Source organism: Thalia democratica, chromosome 5, assembly GCF_965202585.1.
Source record: "Thalia democratica chromosome 5, ktThaDemo2.hap1.1, whole genome shotgun sequence".
Classification (NCBI taxonomy): Eukaryota; Metazoa; Chordata; class Thaliacea; order Salpida; family Salpidae; genus Thalia; species Thalia democratica.
Genome location: NC_139169.1, coordinates 46,846,804 through 46,869,684, shown reverse-complemented (window position 1 = coordinate 46,869,684; position 22,881 = coordinate 46,846,804). Strand labels below are relative to the sequence as shown.

Below are 22,881 nucleotides of genomic sequence, written 5' to 3'. Positions count from 1 at the left end.
TTTAAAATAAAGCTGGTTGCATTATTCACGTTATGGCAACTTATATTAATCCTTTTTAAAAAGCTAATATATGCTAAGAGAAATAATACTAATACAACAGTACAGTAATAGTATAAAAACTACAACCTATCAGACAAACTTCAAAACATAGTCTAAAACATACATAAATAATACTTTAATTAAATTAAAATTTACAATTAACATAAATTAAATTAAGGCAATAATTTGAAATTATTTTTGCAGCCAACAGATAAAATTGTAAACAAGTGGGCTTCAAATAAGAAAAGTTTTATTGTATAACATTAAACTAGTTCTGTAGCTAATAACAAGTAGAGAACTATAACTTAATTATAATTAACAGTCAACCAAAGTAAATTTAATTTTATGAAAATAATATGTATATCTCTATAGAAAATGAAAAAAAATCTACTGAGGGTAAGGGTTGAGGTAATAGTGATTGAAAAAAAGTGTTTTTGTGCAAAATTGGTGCTTGCAAAAGTGTTTTCACCCATATTTGACCCTTTGTGCAAAAGTGTACCTTTGTGTATATTAGACTCCTACCCAAAAAACATATTTTTTTTGTTTGTAAAAAAAAATTGTCAAAATTTCTTATGACTAAATTTATAAATATTGCAATAAATACTTTTTAGGTATCTTCCTCGATAAACATAGAGAGATGGATTAATAACTATTCAAAATATAAATTTAAGTGTTTGTTAACAAAAGATCCTAGTGAAACAAGTTCACTGGAATATAATAAAAACAAATAATACAGTAATCTTCCTTTTATTGTACCAAAATATGTTTATGTGTTCAGGGTTGCCACTCACTTTTTTTAAAATTTTTCCAGGTTTTCCAAATTTCTTCCAGGTTTTCAAAAGTACACATTTTTGGGTCTATTTTTAGTTTTAAGTCAAGTTTAAGGTAAGAAACTGTGTTAAATATTATAAAAACATTGAAAAGATACTGTAAAGCTACTTTGAATATGTCTTTTAATAAAAAAATGTTGATGATGACAAAATTTTTCTATCTATATGATAGATTTTTTGAGTCAAATCAAAATTTAACTACAGAACATGTGAAAACCGTTAAAATTCCAGGTTTTTCTACTGACTTTTGTTCAAAATTCCAGGTTTATTTCAAAATTTCAGGTTTTTCTAAGTTTTTTTGCCTAAATTGTCAAATTCCAGGTTTTTCCAGGATTCCAGGTAAAGTGGTAACCATTTGTGTGTTATTGGTTTATAATGTCACAATATAAATGAACATTAGGATATATCTAATAATTACATAAATATTTATTTTCAAAACATAAAGAATAAATTATCTAACTTTATAATACATATTAAATAACTGCTCTAATATTCTTATATATTGTGACATAATTATCAGATACATTTTGTTCAATCATTTACAACAATAAATAAATTTGAACCAGTTATTCTTTCTATTCAAGTATGTGGTTTATATTATGATTTGTTGTTTAGTTGTGTATTTTAGTTTACTCTGCTTAATTTAGACTTAATAATTACAAATATTATATAGTTTTATAACAGTTGGATTTAACATTAAGTACTTTACCTATTATTAACTATTAACCTCTAAAAACCTGTAAAAATTATTTTTATTTTAATGAACACATGTATACACCTACTTCAGCTTCTACTCTTTCATTACAGTATTTCTTTTTTAAAGAACCCAGTTGAAGTGTGTTAAGGCCATGGGGGGGGGGGGGGGGTCCACTTTGTTTTTTACAACTTGATCTTATTTTGTAGAATTTAATCTGAGCTATGAGACACTTTTAACCGCTTAAAAAAACTCAAAGTAACTTTTGAGATATAAGCGATCAAACAAAGGGCGTTCAATAGGTTCCTTATGGAAGGCAAAAACTAAAAATGCAAAAAAAGACTATTTCACTAAAAATCTATCTCCTCCTTCATTTTTTGAGTAATCTTTCTCAAATTTTTACAGAATGTGTATCATTAAACTATAAAAAGATCTATTGGAAGAATTTTTTTAATTTTGAGTAAAAAAAAAAATATTGTCAAAAAACTACCCTTTTTTTTAGTTTTTTGTGAATAAAATTTTTATTTTTCAAAATTTCAAAAATTCCAAAATTCAGATTCTTCAAAATATTAAAAGGAACATTTCTTGAAAATTTGAAGTCTCTAGGTCAAAAAATGAAGGAGGAGATAGGTTTTTAGTGAATTTTAAAATTTCCGATAAAATTGACCCCAAAAAATTTGCGGTCCATACGTTTATATTGGAAAATTTTTACAAAAAATTAAATATCTCATAAGATAAATGATATTTTTGAATTCTATAAAAACTGGCTTATAGTTTGTACTTTAAGCTTTCATATAAAAGCCAAAGTTAATTTTAGTAAAAAAAAATGTTGGACCCCCCCTATGGCCTTAATCTGTTAAAACACAGAAACATATGTTGGTATAATAAAGGAAGATTACTGTATAATTTGTTTTTATAAGATGGATTTGTAGTGACTTTCTATTTATTCCCTGTTTTAATTTTGTCCTCCCATAAAAAACCAGTTGTAATATCAGACTTTGATGGGTTACAATTTCAAAAATAAATTTGAATGTTTAAAAACTATAATAGCAATTTGTAGCTTTTAAAACTCTACAAAATAAGATAAGTTGTTAAAAAGGGATAAAGCCATAGTTTTTCAAAAAGTTTTAAACTAGCTAGAAAATGTGGCAATCCTTTTGATTTTAAATACTAATATTGTTTAAAAGTAGATTTACTTACATATAATAGACTTTTCCACAATTTTGGTTCAAAATTTCTATTTTTTTTTTATTTACTAATTTCTAGGTTTTAAGTTGCCTAATTATTAAACTCTAGGTTATTCCAGTTAAATAGCCTCAATGAACAATGTAAAGTCAATATTTATATACATCAAAAGCAAAACAATTAAAATGGCCATTTAATCTTGAATTTAAATATATAGGTAACATAAACAAAAAAATATATATATCAAAAAATGAAATTTAATTTTAAGTAGAATCACAATGTCTTTCAGAAACTTTATACTATTGAAAATATTTTTTGTCTTAAGGGCATAGGGGGGTAAACACCCTTTTTTGGTTTTTGATATTATTTTATATAGTTTTTACTAAGCTACTAGATGCTTTTTACAGATTTGAAAAATTAAAAATATTTTTTCAGATATAGCTGGTCAAAATCGGAGGCAACAATAGAATCCTTATGAGAGGCGCAAACTAAAACGGCAAATAGCTAGAATTCACTAAAAATCTATCTCCTCCTACGTTTTTTGAGATAACTACCTCAAACTTTCAGGAAATGTTCCTTGCAGTATTTAGAAAATTCTGTCGGAACAGAATTTTAAAAAATTAAAAAACAAAAATTTTATAACAAAAAAATTAAATAAAAAACTGTTTTTTTTGTTTAGTTTTTATATAAAATTTTTATTTTTTATTTTTTCAAAAATCCTTCCGACAAAATTTCCTAAATATATCAAGGAACATTTCCTGAAAGTTTGAGGTAGTTATCTCAAAAAACGTAGGAGAAGATAGATTTTTAGTAAAATAGTCTATTTTTGCCGTTTTAGTTTGCGCCTCCCATAAGAAACCTATTGTTGGCTCCGACTTTGACTGGCTATATCTCAAAAATTATTTTGAATTTTTTAAATCTGTAAAAAGCATCTTTTAGCTTAGTAAAAACTATATAAAATAAGATCAAAAACCAAAAAAGGGTGTTTACCCCCCCCCCCTATGCCCTTAAATATTTGGTACTAAAATAAAGGGTTGCCACTCATTTTTCAATTTTTTTCAAGGTTTTCCAAACTTCTTCCAGTCTTTTAAAAGTACACATTTTTGGGTCTATTTTTAGTTTATAATTAAGTTTAAGGTAAGAAACTGTGTTAAATAGTATTAAAACATTAAAAATATACTATAAAGCTACTTTAAATATGTTTTCTAATAAAAAAAATTTTTGATGACTAAATTTTTTATTTATATGATAAATTTTTTGAGTCAAATTAAAATTTTACTACTGAACATGTGAAAATTGTTAAAATTCCAGTTTTTTTTCAAAATTTCCTTAATTCCAGGTTTTTTTGGGATTCCAACCCTGTAAAAAGAAACAATAAAACTTTCAAAACCTGGAAGATATTTATAAAAAAAAACCAGTGGTCACCCTACTTATTTATAACTGTAGAAATATCTACATTATTATTGGTAAAACTAATTGAAAGTTTGAGAAAATATCAAAACATATATCAGATGTTATTAAAATATACATCTAATCATATTTCACAAATTAATGTGGTTCATATATTAGGGGTGTAGGGAGTACAGCACATTTTTTTATCATATTGTAATATTCATTAAAGTTATTATGATTTGGATGTGTTTTTGCTTTATTAAGAAGAATATGAAATTTTGATAAAAATCAAAAAAAAAAAAACTGCTGCCCAAAAAACTAATTTCAACCCCAAAAATCACATACTTTTTGACTTAAACAGTATTAAAATCACTTATACATGTCCTAGACATGTTCAACTTTTGGAAGTGCAAAACAAAAAGTTCAAAACAAAAAGTGCAAAATTTCATCATTTTACTCAAAGTGCAGATCAAAAAGTGCAGAATTACATTAGTCCACTCAAAGTGCAGAAGAAAAAGTGCAATATTTCATATGTTGCTAAAATCAAAGGTTAAAGTTAGAAAAATAAAAGAATTTAAAAGACTTATTTTAAAAATGCTGACTCAGCAAATATCAGAGGAACTACGTTTCACTTAAAATCTATTAAATTAAACTACACTTAAAATAATTAAGACTAATAATTTATGTCTTAAATAAAAGCTTATACTTATTGACATATATTTAAAGACATATTAACTGCTTTTGATGTATTATGATGTCATAATCACCCTTAATGTGCAAAATGTGTCTGTAAAATGTAGGGGTAGGGAGTTCAGCACATTTTTTTGGTCATGATGTAAATTTTAAATAAGTACATATGATTTGGATGTGTTTTTCAGGGTTGCCACTCTTTGAACCAAAAAATCTTCCCTGAGTAACCTTAAATTTCCCTGAGTTTCCCTGAGTATTTTTCAAATCTTAATAAAAAAATTTTCTCTTTTAACACAAATTATTAATACCTCATTCTCATTTTTCTTCTTTAATAATAAAAGGAAGGTTGTATGCGTATGCTTCTGCATTAAATTTATGAAAAAAACTGTTTTCAAAAACTCAATCTTAAAAGGTTTAAACCAACTAAAAATTCAAAACTAAATTTTTGCACAACTTTGTGTAAACTTGTTAGTTAACTTTCTACATAAAAGAATAAAGTTTAATTTTTTTGACATTTTAATTGACAAAATTTAATTATACTATATTAATAATTTCACATGAAGAACTCACTTAAATGCATACATAATAACTTCATTATGACTTGTATGTCTTTCCTAGCAACTGTTCTGAATGCAGTAAATAAAACTTAAAAGCTTAACATTATTGTAAAAAAACCTGCAAAAAGAAAGTTTAAAGAAATAGCTGAAGAAATATCTCATATCAAAGTACAACTTCTCTTTGTCTACATCCTCAAGTAACAAATCTTTGAAGTCTTCATGGTTAAGCCAACTTTTTTTAAACAAGGTTTTATACTGTACTTTACTCATAATACTTAAAAAAGCTTTTAAATTAAATCTGCAAAAAAGTTGTAAAGTATATTAAAACATTCACACTAAAAAATTAATTACCATTACTGCTACTACTTTTGAAATTATTATTTATAAACAAAAATTTAACCTCTATTTTTTCAACAAAAGTAATACAACACTAATCTGTACTCATTTTGATTTTTTTTACTGAAAACAAGTAGTTGTAAACAAATAACAAATAACTTTATTATTTAAAAAAATAAGAACTAATAGTACAACATAGTGTTTTTTAAACTACATAAGTAACTAAAAATAAAAATTTTATTAGAACTTTTCAATGAATAGTTAACAACAACTTTCATTTCTCTAAACTGTTTGATTTTACTTAAGTAAACATAAATTTAAAACTTAAAAAAACTACAATGTTAATACTAAGAATATTGAAGAACTAGCCGCAAGGCTAAAAAATTCTAAATAACTACTTAAATAATAAAAATTACTACTTTTGAACAAAATATTGAAACTGGATTAACTAAACCTCATTCTAGATCTAGAAAAAAATTTCCCTGATATTTTCATAAACTTCCCTGAAATTTAGAGAAAAAATCAAAACTTCCCTGAGTTAAAAGAAAAATGCCAAAATTCCCTGAGTTTCCCTGAGATTTTCTACAGTTTTAAAATTCCCTGAGCTCCCTGAGTGTGTGGCAACCCTGGTTTTTGCTTACTTAAAAAGAATCAAGAAATAAAATTATAATTTTGCAAAAAAAAAAAAGTCACTGCCCAAAAAACGGATTTTAACCCCAAAAATCACATGTTTTTTGACCTTAACAGTAATAAAACTACTTATACATGTCTCAGTTTAATAATTTATATCTTAAAGAAAGCTTATAATTATAGGCATAAATTAAAGACATTGAAAGTGCTTTTGTTGTATTATGACATCATTATTACAATAATTATTGAAATTTTTTCTGTAAAATTATACTTTTTTTTCTAATATAAAAATCAAATTCTTCTGCTGTTTTACTTTTTTGACTTAGAATATAAAACGGGTCAAGTCAGCTAGGCAGAAAGATATTACTGATGTAATGTAATTTCAATTGCATGATGATATATATTTACAAAATACATTTTAAATCTCTTTTGTTACAAAATACCTAAAGTACTTTTGTTACTAATGCAAATGTGGTTACTTTACATATGAAAATAGTTTAAATTTCAGGATTTTTAGTGATTTTTGATTGAGTAAAAAAATGAGTTAGCTTATCTGAAATTATCAACAAGCCTGAAGTATTGCTGCCTTATGATACATTTAACTCAGAATAAAATTTGAGAGCACTTAGCAAAAATTCATTATAACATGTTATTCTAAACTCTAATCCAAAAGATTAAAGTGTGGGTTTTTTAACTGTAAATTTTTTATAGTTTGAAATGTACCAGTTATTTTCTAGAAAAACAAAAACATATTCGGAATTCAACACGTAAATTATTTGTCTTTGAACTAGTGTAAATTTATTAAAATTTTAAGCTCTAAAATACTCAGCATGATTTTCAATATAAAGTATTTTAAAACGTCATCAAAACTTTTATTGTCATTTAAGTTTTAGAATCAAATAGTTTAAGTGAATTTTTGTTATTTAAATCAAAAATAGTTTTTACAATTTGTTTAAATAATTTAATAATTATTTTTTAAAGCTATCTTCGAAAATTGTCAAAATCAGTTAATAAGTAAATTAATTTAAATAAAACCTTAAAATTGATTAATTCCAAATTTGTCAGGTTGAATTGCTTTAGATTCTTTATAGCTTCTTCCCCTTACTCTTATTTTTATCAGGGCTATTGAAAATGAAGTTCTATTAAACATAGTGGTAAAGGATTTTTTTTTTGACCTTAGTTCGTAAAATGTATATGCTTGGATATCTTACTTAAGAAACTGAAGCATTTACAACCGCTTAACTTGCTAGACTTGCTAGAAAACTTTTTATTTCGATAATTCTTTTTTAAGAAAATTTTTGAACTACAAGATTTTGATTTAATCAAATAAACTAAATAAAACACGCTTGATTAAACAGCTACAATTAGTGAATTTCTATATTAGACAAGCATTTATGGAAGAGATAACAAAATGCTAATGTTGTTATAGTAATTAAGAATTAAAAGTTAACAAACTTTTGTTTGTTTAAACTGAAAAAATACACTAGACTTATAAAAGCAGCTTGTATTAGCAAGTATGATTTATTTTACACCTTTAAATTTTAAGTAAATATGAAAAAAAAAAATTTAATATTATAAAATTCAAACTTTATTAATGAAAAATGATCTAAAAACTTATTTTATTGTTCTACTCAAGTGTACTAGTTTTGTTTAAAAAAGCTTTAACTTTGACCGAAAACCGTCGAACATAAATAGAACCATGCTTACAAACTTTCAAAGTTTAAAACATAAAAAAAATTGCATTTTCAAATTTCTACTCTTTCAAATGCTAGAAATCTATCAAATAATTTAAACAGCTATTTTTTAACATCCCGCTAGTTAATATAGTCATATTAAATCATGCTTAAAGCAGCTATTAAGTATGAAAGTTCGCAGAAAACAAATAAACCAAAATCGAATTTACTTAATAATGTTGAATAGATTAATCTTAGAAATTTAGATTTATGGAAGTAAGTGATAATCGTATTAAAACAGTTTTAAAATTTTTCATAAGTTTTAAAGCTTAAAAAATCTTTTTGTACAAGAATATTACTATTTTTTGTTATAGTGTACAATAAAAAGATATTTGTATTGTATAAAAATAAAATAATGCTTTTCTCATAGTTTAAACTTTAATTAAGTGTAACCGAAAATAAAATTAGCTTTATCAGTTTTTAATTAACTACGTAAAATTTTGAATTACAAACTCCCTGTAGATTTAAACTCGAGCTTTGTTTAAAAAACTTGTTAGTCATTTGCAACTTAAAATATTTTGTACTGTTACATTGTAAACTAGAGTTTTGTTTTTTTTATTTTGAAATATCAAATATATACAAGATTTCTACAACTAAAAAACTTTCTTTAGTAAGACACATTATAAAAATCAAACTAGTTTTGGTAAAACCGAAAAACGCTTATTTAACAAAGATCGATCTTAATACTTTACATTCCTTTTTATTTCGCACTAGCATTAGTTATTTAGGATACAGTCTGATATAATAAGTATATTTTGAAAATGAAACACTTCATTGTAAAAGTTAACTTTAAAATTATTTAAAGTATTTAATAAAATTTAGAACAAAAAATCGATAAATTTTTTCGTAATTAACAACTTAAGTTAAAATTAAGTTTACTAATTTTTATTTATTCCATTGTGTACTCCACGTATAAACAAATTGGAAGATAAGCCATTCAATTAAGCTTGCAAGATTTTGTTTTTTTAGATAAGATAAAGTTAATAAATATTAAAAAAAATTTTACGCCACAATTTTAACAATTAATTCTTAACTGCCTTCTATTTTTTAGTTAAGATGTCCATTAAGTTATTTTACAGCAATAATTTTCATTAGTTATTAAAAGTTTTCATTAGTAAAAGCAAAAAAAAATATGTATGTAAAACATTACAATTACAAACTAAGTAATTTTTAACAATAGAAAGTTTTCAAATTGTTTATAAATTAAAGAAAACTTTAGAAACCAAATTTTGTTAGGAATAATATAGTTTTACTTTAGTTAAATAGTTAAAATAAATAATTTTAAAAATATGCACAAACTAACTAAGGGCGGCAATATGTAGACTTTTTATTTTCTATTTTTAAAGTTAACTAAAAGATAAATTAAAAAACGGTTTTTATATTAGTTGTTCTATCTATTATGATACCAAGTTATTTTTTAAGCTGTGAAACTTAGTTCATATAAATCAGATAACCAAAAAGATTTGATTAACATTTATGCTACTACACTTATTGTATATTTTTAAGCGTAGAAACTACTCTTAATAATTTTAACTATACTTAGATTAGATTGAAAACTACATTAGTTTAGTCTTTCTCAAAATTTTTAATTTTTATACTTTTAAGTTTTTCATAAATATACTTAGCTTTCTATAAATATATCTATAATCTTTAATAAACAGTTATAAGTATTAAAAATAAAAGCTTTAAAAGTATAAACTTTCCAACTTTAAAATGTAAAACATAAAAAATAGTTCAATTTATATAAAAAGTTTTACTATTTAAACGTTTATTAAATGAAAAAAAGCTGTTTGAAAAAATTGAAATAATAACTACTTCCTGTTTTGCCAAGTATTTAAGTCAAAGAAGTTAGCTCCTAAATGTTTGTTTAGTTTTGTGAATAATATCATCTTCTTCTATCTAGGAGGTCAACTTTAAGATAAAAAATGCGTTTAAAAAATTATTTGAAAGTGTATTTAATTTTTACTCTAACTGGATGTATACTTTTGATAAAAAGTTTAACAGTTACAAGTGACAATAGCTATTATTCAAACGAAGTAGCTAGTGTAGTAAATTTTGAAGCAAGTGTAAGTTAAAATTTAATTGGATTAACAAAAATTTTTTTGTTGTGCTCTTTGAACTGAATCAATAAAAAAAAATATTGTAAATCCCGTAAAAAAGGCATATTCGAAGTATTATGCGTCTACTATTCATACTATAAGTTGTGTTTCAGTATAAATGGTATAAATTAGTGTTAGTAAGTAAACAGATTGGGAAATTGAATTTTTGTTATTGAATATTTTATTCTAAATCAAAATAAATCTTATTTAACTTAATTCGGAGAAAAATATTTTTAAAATTTTATGCTTTTTTTATATTGTTTCTTTGTAATTAAAAAAAAACAGAATTTAACACGTATAAAGTTGTTATTAGTGCCTTGCTTGATTATAATAAGTCTAATACTTCATTATAGATTTATTACTAAACTTTGTTGAGTTTAAAAAAGAGTTTGTCTAGGTATAAAATCAAAAAAAAATTTAATACAAACTTTACCTAATAAAATATTAAGTGCTTTAGTTACTTTAAACCATAATTTAAAGTAAAACCGAAATTTTATAAAACTATTAAGATAGATTAAAATTCTTAGATATAAAGAAATAATTTCTGTATAAATTGATAAAAATGTTTTTAAAAAGTATTTTTTTTACTATTTTATTTCGTCCTTTATAATACTAAAAAAAAGATTGACTACTAAAAAAAATTAAAATTCCAACCAATTGTATTAATATTTTAAATAAAAGCATAAATTTTAAGGATTCAATACTGTATACAGCAACTGGTAATGATAGAAAAAGGTTGCTTCACAATTTTCGTTGTGATACAAACGACACACACAGCACATACAAAGTTTTTAAAAACTACAGGAAGTATTCGCACAAGGTTATACGGTATCGGTAGGTTAACGGTTTCTGTATTTCACAATAGGTAAACTGATCATACTTAAAGCATTTTAATAAGATATTTAAGCTCATATTCAAAACGATAAAAAAGACGATAAAAAACAAAAAGCAAGTCTTTTCAAGTTGTCAATATATTTTTACCGACAGTTTTTTTCGGAATTTATTTTGTAATTTTATATTTTATAATCATACAGTTATATCGGTTCGGTTTTTTTTACGCATTTAAAAAATTAAAACTCAGTTTTAGAAACTGTAATTGTTTTTAAAAGCTCACTTTTATGTACAAAGTTATGTTATAAAATCTTTGTTTAAATATCTAGACAAACAGAGTCCGTCATAAAATAAAGAAATAAATGCTGTTGCAAAGTATAAAATGTATATTTCACTTAAGACGCTTTTTTTCCATACAGAATGATCAGTACTACGGAGTTCTCTGAACCCAATACTTTTTATATTATATTTAGATTATAACGACTTATAATTATTATTGTCAATGTTTTATTATTTTTTTAAATGTTTTGTCAATCTGTAAATATCTTTTTATAAATTTTACTAACTTTTAGTACCAAAAATACCAATAGTGTAAAAATTACATGTTTAAATTTATTATAATGTAAAACTTTAGTGCTTGTTTAAGTAAAAAATTGTAGGTTATTTTATTATATATAAGCTTTTAAATATAAGTACAGGTATATCTAAATTAAACTTTTTTTATTTAGTTTCTGATATATATGTTTAAATTTTTAGTTAATTAAAATGTTTTTTCTTTGAAATATAGCCTGAAATTTCTATAGATTTTCTTATGCTTTAAAAATAATTTACTAAGATTTTAAACTTTACTATAGAGTAAGATTTTTTTTTTAAGTTACAGCTTTTATGTACTTACTACAACTTATTAGTCTATTAATTTTGATTAAGTTGGGTTGGGTATGCAAATCAATGACCGAGAGGTCTTTTTGCGTATCCAGTTCCTTGAACCAAAAAATTTTGAGCAATTATTCGTTTTTGTTCGATAAACCTCTATTTATAAAATATTTATTAATCACAGGTTCGAAAATTTTTCCCCGTAAATAGATGAATGCACAACTAGAAACATATTCAAAATTAGTTTTAGACTATGGGAGTTCAGCGCAAATGTTAAATTTTTAGAAGCTAAGAAAAAAGGAAGAGTTGACATGAGAATTCAGTTTTTTAAAGGTCTTCTGTCATTATTTAAAATAAAATATACAATTACTTATAAAGTTACAGTAAAAGGTATTTTATTAAAAAGTTTTTTCTATAAACACTGTTTTTGTATACTTTTCTTCCGTATCTGTAAAAACTTCTAATAGAGAATCTCGTTAGTTGTAAAGCTTTACTTTGTTAAAAATTATGCACAGAAAAAACTTTAATGTTTATAATTATTAACTTTGTGTGCTGTCTAAATTCAATAAAAAATAAAAAACTATATAATAATATTTGAAAACATTTTAAATGATATACTTTAACACTCTCTGTTATAATTTTATTTAAGCAGTTTAAACGTTACTAATCATGTAAAGTCTTATAGCTAACTCATGTATTACTTAATAAAATAATTGATAAGTCTAAGTACGTTAAACTTTTTCGTAACCTTTATTTTATTGGATATAGACATTGACAACATTTATAACTTTGAACACCTTTTCTCAAAACTTTCATAGCTGTGCACAGTAATTTACAAAATTAAAAAGATTCTTTTTTTGACAATGCTAATTTTTACTTTTAGCTTTTTTTAGATTAAATTACTTTAAGGCAAGTAAATTAATCAAATAATATCAAATTAAATCAAATACGTATTTAAAAGTATAGTATCAAGAATAGGACTAAATTACGCTACTTCACACATACTGGTCACTTTTTTCAAACAAACAAATTACTATAATACTTAAAGAAATAAATTGTATATTTTTCGTTTGTTTGTTTATTTTTCACTAAAAAACATTTAGTCAGTAACATTGTTACGAGAGAATTTTTAGTTTTATGCAGCTAGGCTAAGTTTTATAATATTTTGTTAGTAGTACACAGTTACCATTAAGAACTTTGAAAACTATAGTGTGTATACTTTTATAGTATAGTTTGTTCTGCTTGTAAATTTTTAGAATACTAAGTAGTGCAAAAATTAAAAATTTTCAAAAATTTTTCCAAATGAATCAATAATAAAATAATTCAGTAGAACAAATAAAGCAAATTTGTATAGATACGGTGATTTTTAAATGACGGTATAAACTCTATTACTAAAGAGTAAAATAAATTTAGTGTAAACTTTAACAGAAAACTTTAAGTTTCAATTAAATAACTAGAGTTGTATTTTTATCAAAATGATAACGTATAAAAGTTATAGTTTCAGATTTTATATTCTCTTTTTATTAGCTGATGATTTGATGGTCGAGTTTAAAGCTACTTTAAAAAGTACCACTATAGTAAATTTGATAAAAAGATATAAAACATTTTAACACAATTCAGGTGAGCATGGCGATGGATGGGATTTCGATGGTCCAGGAAATATTCTGGCGCACACCTTCAATGGTGGAGATATGCACTTAGACTTGGAAGAATGGTGGATACCTAGGTCATATCCGCGTGAGTTTTATGACCTTTCATACGATAATAAAAAGAAGGTATTTACTTCACTATACATTTAGCCTGGTATAGTTTATGATTTTAATAATTAACTTTGTTTCTAAGAATTAATATTTTTAAAAGAATTTGTAATACCTATATAGAGTTTTTAAAAAATAAAATTCATTTAAAACGCATAAAACCACTTAATAACCTTGTTAAAATAAAAAAAAAATACAATTTTAATAAAAACAACATAACAATTTAATTTTACCTGATTCTTATCACACTCTCTTACAAGCAATTAAGCTAATAAATTAATTATAGAATAATAAGACTAAACTTAAACAAAACAAGTAGCCTTAGTAAAGTTTCCTAGCATATACGTTATCAAAGTTCCAACAGTTTTAGTTTTATAAGTTTCGTGTTATTGATCAAATTAGTTTTAAGCTTAAAACATTTAAGTATATGAAAAACTAAAGTTTCTAAAATTAGAGTTTTCAAAACAAGATTTTCCTTGGACCGAAGCTGGCAACTCACACGGTAGTGCTTGTGTGTTTCCTTTTATATACAAAGGAGTAAAATACACAAGTTGCATTGACCATGATCAACCTTACCGTCAATTTTGGTGTGCTACTACTTCAAACTACGATGTCGATTTCAAGTTCGGATATTGTCCTTCCAATTCAACGGACCTCTTGTGGACAGCAGTTCACGAAACCGGTCATGCGCTTGGTCTTAACCATTCTGATAATTGCTTAGCAATTATGTATGCAGAGTAAGTTAGTGAATTTAATTACTACAATAAACATACATAGTTAATTTTGGTTCAGGTATGGTTACAGAGAGAAGTTTGGATTAGAACTTCCAGATATTGAAGGAGCTCGACTTTTGTATGGGCCTCAACAAAGCCAACTTGATAACCTTAAACTTGAAAAATGTAATATTACAAAAGGTTACTATTGTTAAACATTATTTATTAGTATTATTAAAACAGTTTTAAGTGTTGTTGTTTAGAAATCAATCAGTTTGAAAAGCAAGTAATCTTTTACTAATTAAACTTTAGTTAATTTGTCTCGATATTGAGCTCAATGAAAATTTTATTTGCTTTGGTTCTTTCATTTATTATTGTTTTATATAAGGGTAAAAATTTTAAACTGTGCCGATTAAAAAACAACGATTATTTGGAAACAACGTTTTACCTAAAGGTGTTAACACGATGTAAACTCTTATTCTGATAGAAAAATATTACTAATAAAAAGTTTTGCAAAATTAAGAAACTTAAAACTATAAATATTATTAATAAAAAATTGATAGTTGTTAAATATAAAATTAAAAAACTTAATTTATTTAAATACAAAAAGAGTACATAAACTTTTTGTTTTTGAAAATTAATAAAACTACTTTAGATGTTTTTAATAAACCTTATTACATATCTTATTTTAAAAGTATAAGTTTACCCTTTAAAATATTAATTTTAAGGTTACAGATTTTTTATAGTAGTAGTTATGATCATTAATCTCTAGCAAATCATTTAAAAAAATTTCGACTAAATTGCTTAATGACTTAAATACTAAAACCAATTGCAAGGTTCCAAGATAAGTTAATGAACTTTTTATTGAAACACAATTGAATGAACCAGACCAGATACAAACAGGTTTCTGAGAAAGTTTTATTTTTATGTATTATAAGAGAATGCTTATAATCACTTTATTTCTGAGGTTAATCATTATTGATTAACTTAATTGGATTCAGAGGCTTTAGTCCAGTTTAGACTGTAGCAGTGTTCTGTAATGTTTTGTTACAATTTGAATTACTAATAAGGTATTTTTTCTAAGATTTATGATTTTATTTTATGTAATTTTTGTGAATAATTTGAATAAATAATTTTAAATTAATGCGGTAGTAGATCATGTGTTTTCTTTTACTGATAATTATTCCTGAGTTAAGTCATATACCATGTTTTTTTTTAATTTGAAACTTAAGACTTAATATAAGACATTTCGTAACTATATGTTATTTAATAATGTTAAATAATTTAGATCGTATTTACCTCATTAACCAAAATATTAATTTGCATTAGATTTATTAATTGTACTCGTTATGAGCGTCGTTTTTCTTCTTTTTATTTTTTTAATGTAGATTGATGTTTGTGTAGTATACTAAATATTTATATAACATTTAAATAAATTGTTTATCTTAACGAACAAAAAGTTTTATCAATTTACTAAAATATATAAAGTTTTTTCAAGTAACAAGTTTTATGGAAAAATAATTGTCCATCAATAATAATGCTTCAACATTTTAGATAAACTCAGAATACCTCTTTTTTTCTTATTGTTATGTCAGTTTAAACTTTTTAAAATAACTAAATATATTTAAAAATAAAGGTTTGTTTGTGGTTAATCTAGTTAATTTTAGTTAAATAAATAAAATTCAGGTTTAAAATCAATAAAATACCAAAATTTAAACGATATGTAGATATTTTTGCTAATTAAACATATTCAATTAAGACAACTTAATATTGCTACTAGTTTAATAAAGTTATGCGTCAAAACATTACTTATTCAATAAACCTGAAAAACTTCATGCAAAACACAATGTCTTTAAAAAATAACAAATATTTTAAACAAAGATTTTTTAAAGTGGGCGATTTTAGCAGCTCAAAGTATTTAAGTATTTAACAGGCAGAAGGAGGGACCAATTTTAGACTTATATGTAATTTTTATTTTCTGTTTATTAAATCAAAACTCAAGCTAACTAACAATTTTTTAAAGAGGTAAGCAGAAAAAAGTAAAATTTGCTTAACTATAATTTACCATTTTTTTAACCTTTAATTAATAAACTAAGTCTAAAATTATCTAAACTAAGTATATCTTTTTACTATAAGATGGGTCTTATTTTTTAAATGATATATCAGCTTATTTAAATTTAAAATGACTTAAAAAAGTGTTTTATTATTTGAATCTCTTTACGATGAACTAGATTTAAAGTTTTGCTTTTGTTTGCTTGTGTTTTACTATGTTAAAAGTAATTATTCGCGTTTACTAATACATGTTTTTTGTTGCCACTCATTCTTGCTGTTTATGTTGAGTATTGAACCTAGTGTGTTTAATGATTTTTTCTATGCACAGAAATTTTTTTTTAAACTAACAAAACTAGTTTTGTTTTATGTTCTAAAATATTTTAGGCTATCAGCTCCGTTTTAATAACCTTCAAAGTTTTTCAAGTATCTAAACGGTCTTATATTGCCTTTTTATTAAGGCTCTTTTTTAAGTATTACTATATTAACAAAAATTACAATAGGGTAACTGTACTAGTTACTTTTATTTAAATTTTTCGCCAAAATTCCATTCAATCACGGAAAACAAATTTAACAAAATATGTAGATTATTTTGTCAAAGAATTTTTGAAACCCTGATCTAAACTAAAACTTATAAGTTAAATAAAACAGGTAAGATAACCATTGAAGCACCGATTACAACAACCTTACCTCCAACTACAGTAGCAACTACTACTTCGTTAGAACAAAAGTTGAAGACATTTGATGTCTGTGTAAATAACAAAATAGACGGTGGTATTACTATTTGGCCAGAGATATTTCTGTTTAATGTTAGCTTTTAAGATTATGCTTATAGAAAAATATATATATTGTAAGTTTAAGTTTTGAACAATTGAAACTGGAATCCTAAATAAATTAAAACGGTTAAGGGTAGTATAAACGCGTATAATTAACCACAGACAATTTGTTTTAAAAGTAAGTTTTTACAGTTTTAAAGAGTATAGTATAAAATTGTTACGTTTTTAATAGTTTGTTTTTAATCATGACCTGGAAAGGTAGTTTTTTCTTTTCTAAATCTTGTTTTAGACAATTTTAACTTTTATATTTATCAAAAGCGTTTAGTAGTATTTTTTTAAACTTATAAGGAAATAATATATTCGCTTTAGCAATTTTGCGAAAAAAAAAGGAAATTATATTTGTTATAAATTTATTACTATTTGAAATCATACGAATAGTTTGTTAATAAACAAATTGGTAGTTGAGATTTTTGTGTTACGTGCAATATAAGATACCCAAAAACAAAAAAAAAAGTGTGTTAATGTGAAATATTAAATGTAAAAATTAAAATAATTAGGGTACAGATGTGCTTCGTATCAATTATAAGACTAAAGTCAAAGAGTTGTGGAAAATAAATGAACTTTGGGCTGGAGGACCAGACAGTATTGACTCCGTTTATATAAGAAGAATGGATTACACTATCATTATGTTTTATGGTACTATAAATGTTTTTTTTATAGTTTCTACTACGTCATTAAAGCAAAGCATTAAACTATTTATTTTTAACAACTAACTTTGTTAATAATGTTTAACACATCTTTTTGTATAGTAACTTATTAAAATTTAATCTGTTATAAAAAATGATATTTATTAGAGTGAACTTTAATATAATTGAAAATCGTTACTATCGAAACCTTTGCTATAAAGTGCAGTGCTATAGTTAATTAGTTTTAGATTTATATTATAGATAACTGTATTGATAGCTTGAACTCAATGTGTAGTCTCAAGTATTTCAAAGTTTTAATTTTTTTGTTAACTTAAACAACAAAAGTTTAAAATGTTGATAAAAAGGAATACCTAAATAAGAAATAACTTTCGTTAACTATTAAAAAAAGTTCAATAATATTAGTGAGGAATATTTAAGTTAGTTTTGTGCCTTAATAAATAAAATTCAAACTTACGACCCAATGATTTAAAAAGTATTAATAGTTATTTATTTCAAACTGAATTAAAACACACTATTTTATTTCTAATAAAGTAATACAATAATTAAATTTTAAGGAAAACTTTATTGGGAGTTTAAACAGTTTGATTTAAAAGAAAACTTTCCAAGGCCGATTTCAGATTTTGGGTTTTCTGAGAAGGTTACAACAATAAAAGCAGCAATCAACTGGTACAACTTGTTCACCATTAGTAAATGGACAACTTTTTTCATAGGAGAAGACTTTTATAAGTAAGCATATAAAAATATATTTCTATAACGTAACATTGTACGTTATTTAACAAAATACAGTTTTGCTTTCAAAATAGAATCTATTTGAAAATATATTGTTGATTGAACGATGAAAAACGTTCAAAAAGCTTAGTCTAATAACCTGATGTACGAAAAAACCTTTCGGTTATCGAGTTGTACACCACATGCTTTTACAAAAAGAACTGAATTTTTTTTTGTACTAAATGATTGAAGATATTTTAAATTTTGTCCTGATGAAAAACCATTTACAAATAAATTTAACAATTTAGTAGTAGAACAAAACCTTTTTTTTAAATAAAACTGATACATAATAATTAGAAACGGTAGAAAAAAAATTGGTGCAAAAAATAATATTTTATAAATTATAGTTACAACGAAGTAAAGAAAAAACTATTCAAAGGGAATCCTAAAAAACAGAAATTTTGGAGCAAAAAGTTTTCAAATGTTTTTGCTGCAATTGACCATCCTAAAAACAAAAGTACATAAAAGTTTCTAATATCAGATACTTTAATTAAATAATTAGTTTAAATAAATACCATTTGCAACTAAAAAGTAAAATAGTTTTATTCATTATTACTTCATGTTTTTATTTCATCTATTAGAGTCATATCTATAGATGATATTATATTAATAGATGATATAATAGATCTATTACAATTTTAAAGTTTTAAAGCGATTCAAAATCGGTTAAATTTATAGTTTAAAATCAATGGTCGTTGAAGAAGAAAACCCTGTTCTAAATACGCAAATAACTATGTATGCAAAACGAACAGTTTATAGTATATATTGATTTTAATTTCTTAAGTATTTTTGTTACAAATTAGTTTTAAATTTTGTGTAGTTAGCATATTTACTATCTAGAGTTATTAGCATTTCAAATCTAAAATATCTATCGTTTACGTCATGATATTCCTAGTTATAAACTTATTGCAGTCAACATTAACGTCAAAAAACCTTCCAATGAAAATACATACAAATAGTTAAACTTTTATACTTTTTACAGAGAGAGCTTTGCTATTTATAAGCAATTTAAATACTAACTCAGTTGCTGAAGTTTTTCTTCGACATCCTGAAAAGACAAAAGTTAGACCTCTAACACGTTTTTTTCTGTGTAATTAGCTAAGTATATGTTTTTTTTAAGTAATTTTTTTTTTTGCAATGTTCAACGAATTAAAACTGGCCAAGAAGATTAAAAAACGTTAAAAAATAAACTTATAAAGTTATTTACTGTTATCTTATTATAAAAGTAAAAAAAAATAAATTTAGAAAACATATAATAAGATCTAAGAAAAAATATTTTTTCATAAAAAAAGTTTGAACAAAAAAATGTTGTGTAGGTTTTTAAAGGTTCAACATAATTTCCTGCTTTTAAAAAAAACTTTTAAATGAAAGTTTAAAAGGGAACAATCCTTTATTTATAATTGTAAAAAAAAGTCTTTAATTAAAATATTTAGCTAATAGTAAGTGATAATCAACTTTTATAAAAGTACCTAGTTAGTTTTGATTTTCAATAGTTTCTAAATACTCAAAGGAGTTTTTAATGTTTTTATAGCAGTAGTGAAATTGAAGCACATTGATATTTAACACACTATTTGAAATAGCTATAACTTTAATATCAAAATATTTCTGTTGTGATGAGTTTGAGAATAATTTAAAGTTTTCGCACATGTTTTTTTTAATAAACTTTACTTTATAAATTTTAATATTAAATTCTCTAATTTTGTTGGCTGATTAGATTTTAGAGCAGTAAAACTTTTAAGAAATTCAAAAAAATCTAGTTTAATTTAATTTGAAAAACTTAAATGAAACGTTTGTTAATAAGTATACTAAAGTTTTAATTAAAATATACTTTACTCACGATTTTTGAAATAATTAAGTTTGAAATTGTTTTAATAAATAAATAATCTTTTTTCTACACGCTTACAAAAAAGTGTACAAAAATAACAACTTGTAATAAAATAGTACTTTTTTAGAAGATTGTAAAAGCATTTTTATACTCAAAAAAAATCAAGTGCATTTTTCAAGTCAAATAATTTAAACTAATAGTACTTACTTATTTTAGTTATTAAAAAAAGACTAAGTTTAAAGTTTTTAGAAGCTTTAAAACCTATTTATTACAAAAGTTTTAATTTTAATAATTCATTTTAATTGTTTTTCTTATAAAAGGTAATACGATTCTGTTCGATAGTTACAAGACATAAAGTAACCTAGATTATTCGTTTTCTAAACTAACTATTTAATTTATCGACAAGAGTATAAAACATAAAAACAAGTTAAAGAGTTTTTTTATGATTTTAAAAACGAAGTATTGTTTAGTCACAAATTAAAATTAAACTAAGAAATGTAACGTTTAAAAACTTGCTTCTTTTTTTTATACGGAACACTTTTTTATCAATTTATTAAAACGTACTGTTAAAATGTTTCCATAAATTGTTACAGAAAACTACTAAGTTTAAGTAAAAGTATAAAAAAGTATTTGAAAAGATATAAAAAAAAATTACATTGTGCAAAAAACTAAGTTGTACGTATTTCAAAGCAACAAGTATATATAATAACCTATTGTACCTGAGGTAAACTAAACCTGGCGTTTGCTGGAACAATAACAATTATCATTATCAAAATATAAGCTTTTAGCATAAAAAAAAAATTTAGAAAAAAGTCTAGTTTTATCTTATAAGCCTTCAATATTCTTTTCAAATACTTAAGTTTAGTGTTTATAAAACCTTAAAGTAGCATAAAGTTATATTTGTAAAAGTGTAATTATAATAAAGTTTGAAAAACCAAAAATGGTAATTTTAAAACCAGTATTTTTATAAATAACAAGCAATTTACTTAAAAAAAAGTATTAATAAAATGAAAGTTGTGAAATTATTTCAAATTGTGATTGTTATATATATATTTAAAACACAGTTTGAAAAATTATACTAGTACAATAATCTTATAAAAGTAACTTTCAAACACTATTTAATTATTTTTTAACTAATTGGGAAATTAACAAACTTTATTTTAAATTTAATAAAAATTGCAAATTTACATTGAATTTTCGACAACATCAGTGTCTTCTAAAATGTTTCTATCGTTTTTGCTTGAACTTTTTTCGACTGTTTTCTTATTAGTATGAACGAAATAAAATATCAATGCAAAAACAATCGCCTCAGCAAGTGAAAATATTGCAGCTGTATAAATGATGCTCATCGGATGATCTTCGAGAATTCTTCCAATAGCAAAGGGTATGAAAATTTCACCAATGGCAGTACCAACAGTAGCTATCATTGATGCATTACTATCTATCGTTATGTGCTGAGCTACCCATAGTAACATATTGCCGTATATAGAGCTCAATGAAAAACTGAACAAAATCATACCAACCCAAAGAACCCATTGTAAGTTAGAATGGTTTGACGAGTAAAAAAGTAAAGTTACTGATGAAGCGAAAAGTCCAAAGTAGTTTAAATACAGTTGCTTTGATCCAGGCAGTTTAAACGATAGTAACACTGAAAAAAATCTTCCCAAGGAGTTAGCAGCAAAAAATACAGACATCAAAACAGTACCTTTGTTCTTTGTCAAACCTATTGCGGCATTAGTAGCAAAACTGTATAAGTATGACCAAAAACTATCAACAACACCAAGGTAAATTACAAAAAATAAAAACAACAGTGTTAAGATCTTTATTCGAAATTTAGAGTCTTCTTTAACAATAACTTTTGTATTTATCTTTTTTTCTCCTGGCAGTTTGAAAAACAATGAGGTTAATAAAAAGCCTACAGAAGCTGTTATAAGAAAAAAAGAAAAGATCATAAAAACCCAATAAAAACTTTCAAGTTTTTCAAAAACATCTAAACTATTTGATTTAGTATTATTCTTATCAATATTTAATTGTTCTGTCGAAAGTAAAAATGATGATATCATGTAAGGAGAAATTACTCCACCAACTGAAAATCCTAATTTGATTAACTGGAAACTAGCTGTTTGACCTTTTTTCCATATATTTAAAATCATTGCATTACCCATTGTGTCTAGAGTACCTAACGTAAAACCAATGAAAGCAAGAACCACCATTATTGGAGTAGTAGTCGACCAAAATGGCGTTGAAATTACACATGCTGAAGATACGAAAAACAAAGAACTTAAGTAATACAATGGATTCACTTTTCTATAAAGTGGACCTGAAGTTAAACATCCAAGCAAAGCTCCTGATGCTCTGACAACAAATAAGATTGAAAGTGACTTCAAATCCGTTTTT

At 24.1% G+C, this 22,881-nt stretch overlaps 1 protein-coding gene across 1 annotated transcript; it reads right to left on the bottom strand.

The window, feature by feature from the left end:
- Positions 1–21,668: 21,668 nt before the first annotated feature.
- LOC145836609 (solute carrier family 60 member 1-like) lies at positions 21,669–22,649 on the bottom strand. The gene is made up of 2 exons (XM_082944398.1): positions 22,646–22,649; positions 21,669–22,363 (listed from the first exon to the last, which is right to left on the bottom strand). The coding sequence occupies exons 1-2, from the start codon at positions 22,647–22,649 to the stop codon at positions 21,669–21,671; spliced, it is 699 nt and encodes a 232-aa protein (XP_082800524.1).
- Positions 22,650–22,881: the final 232 nt, after the last annotated feature.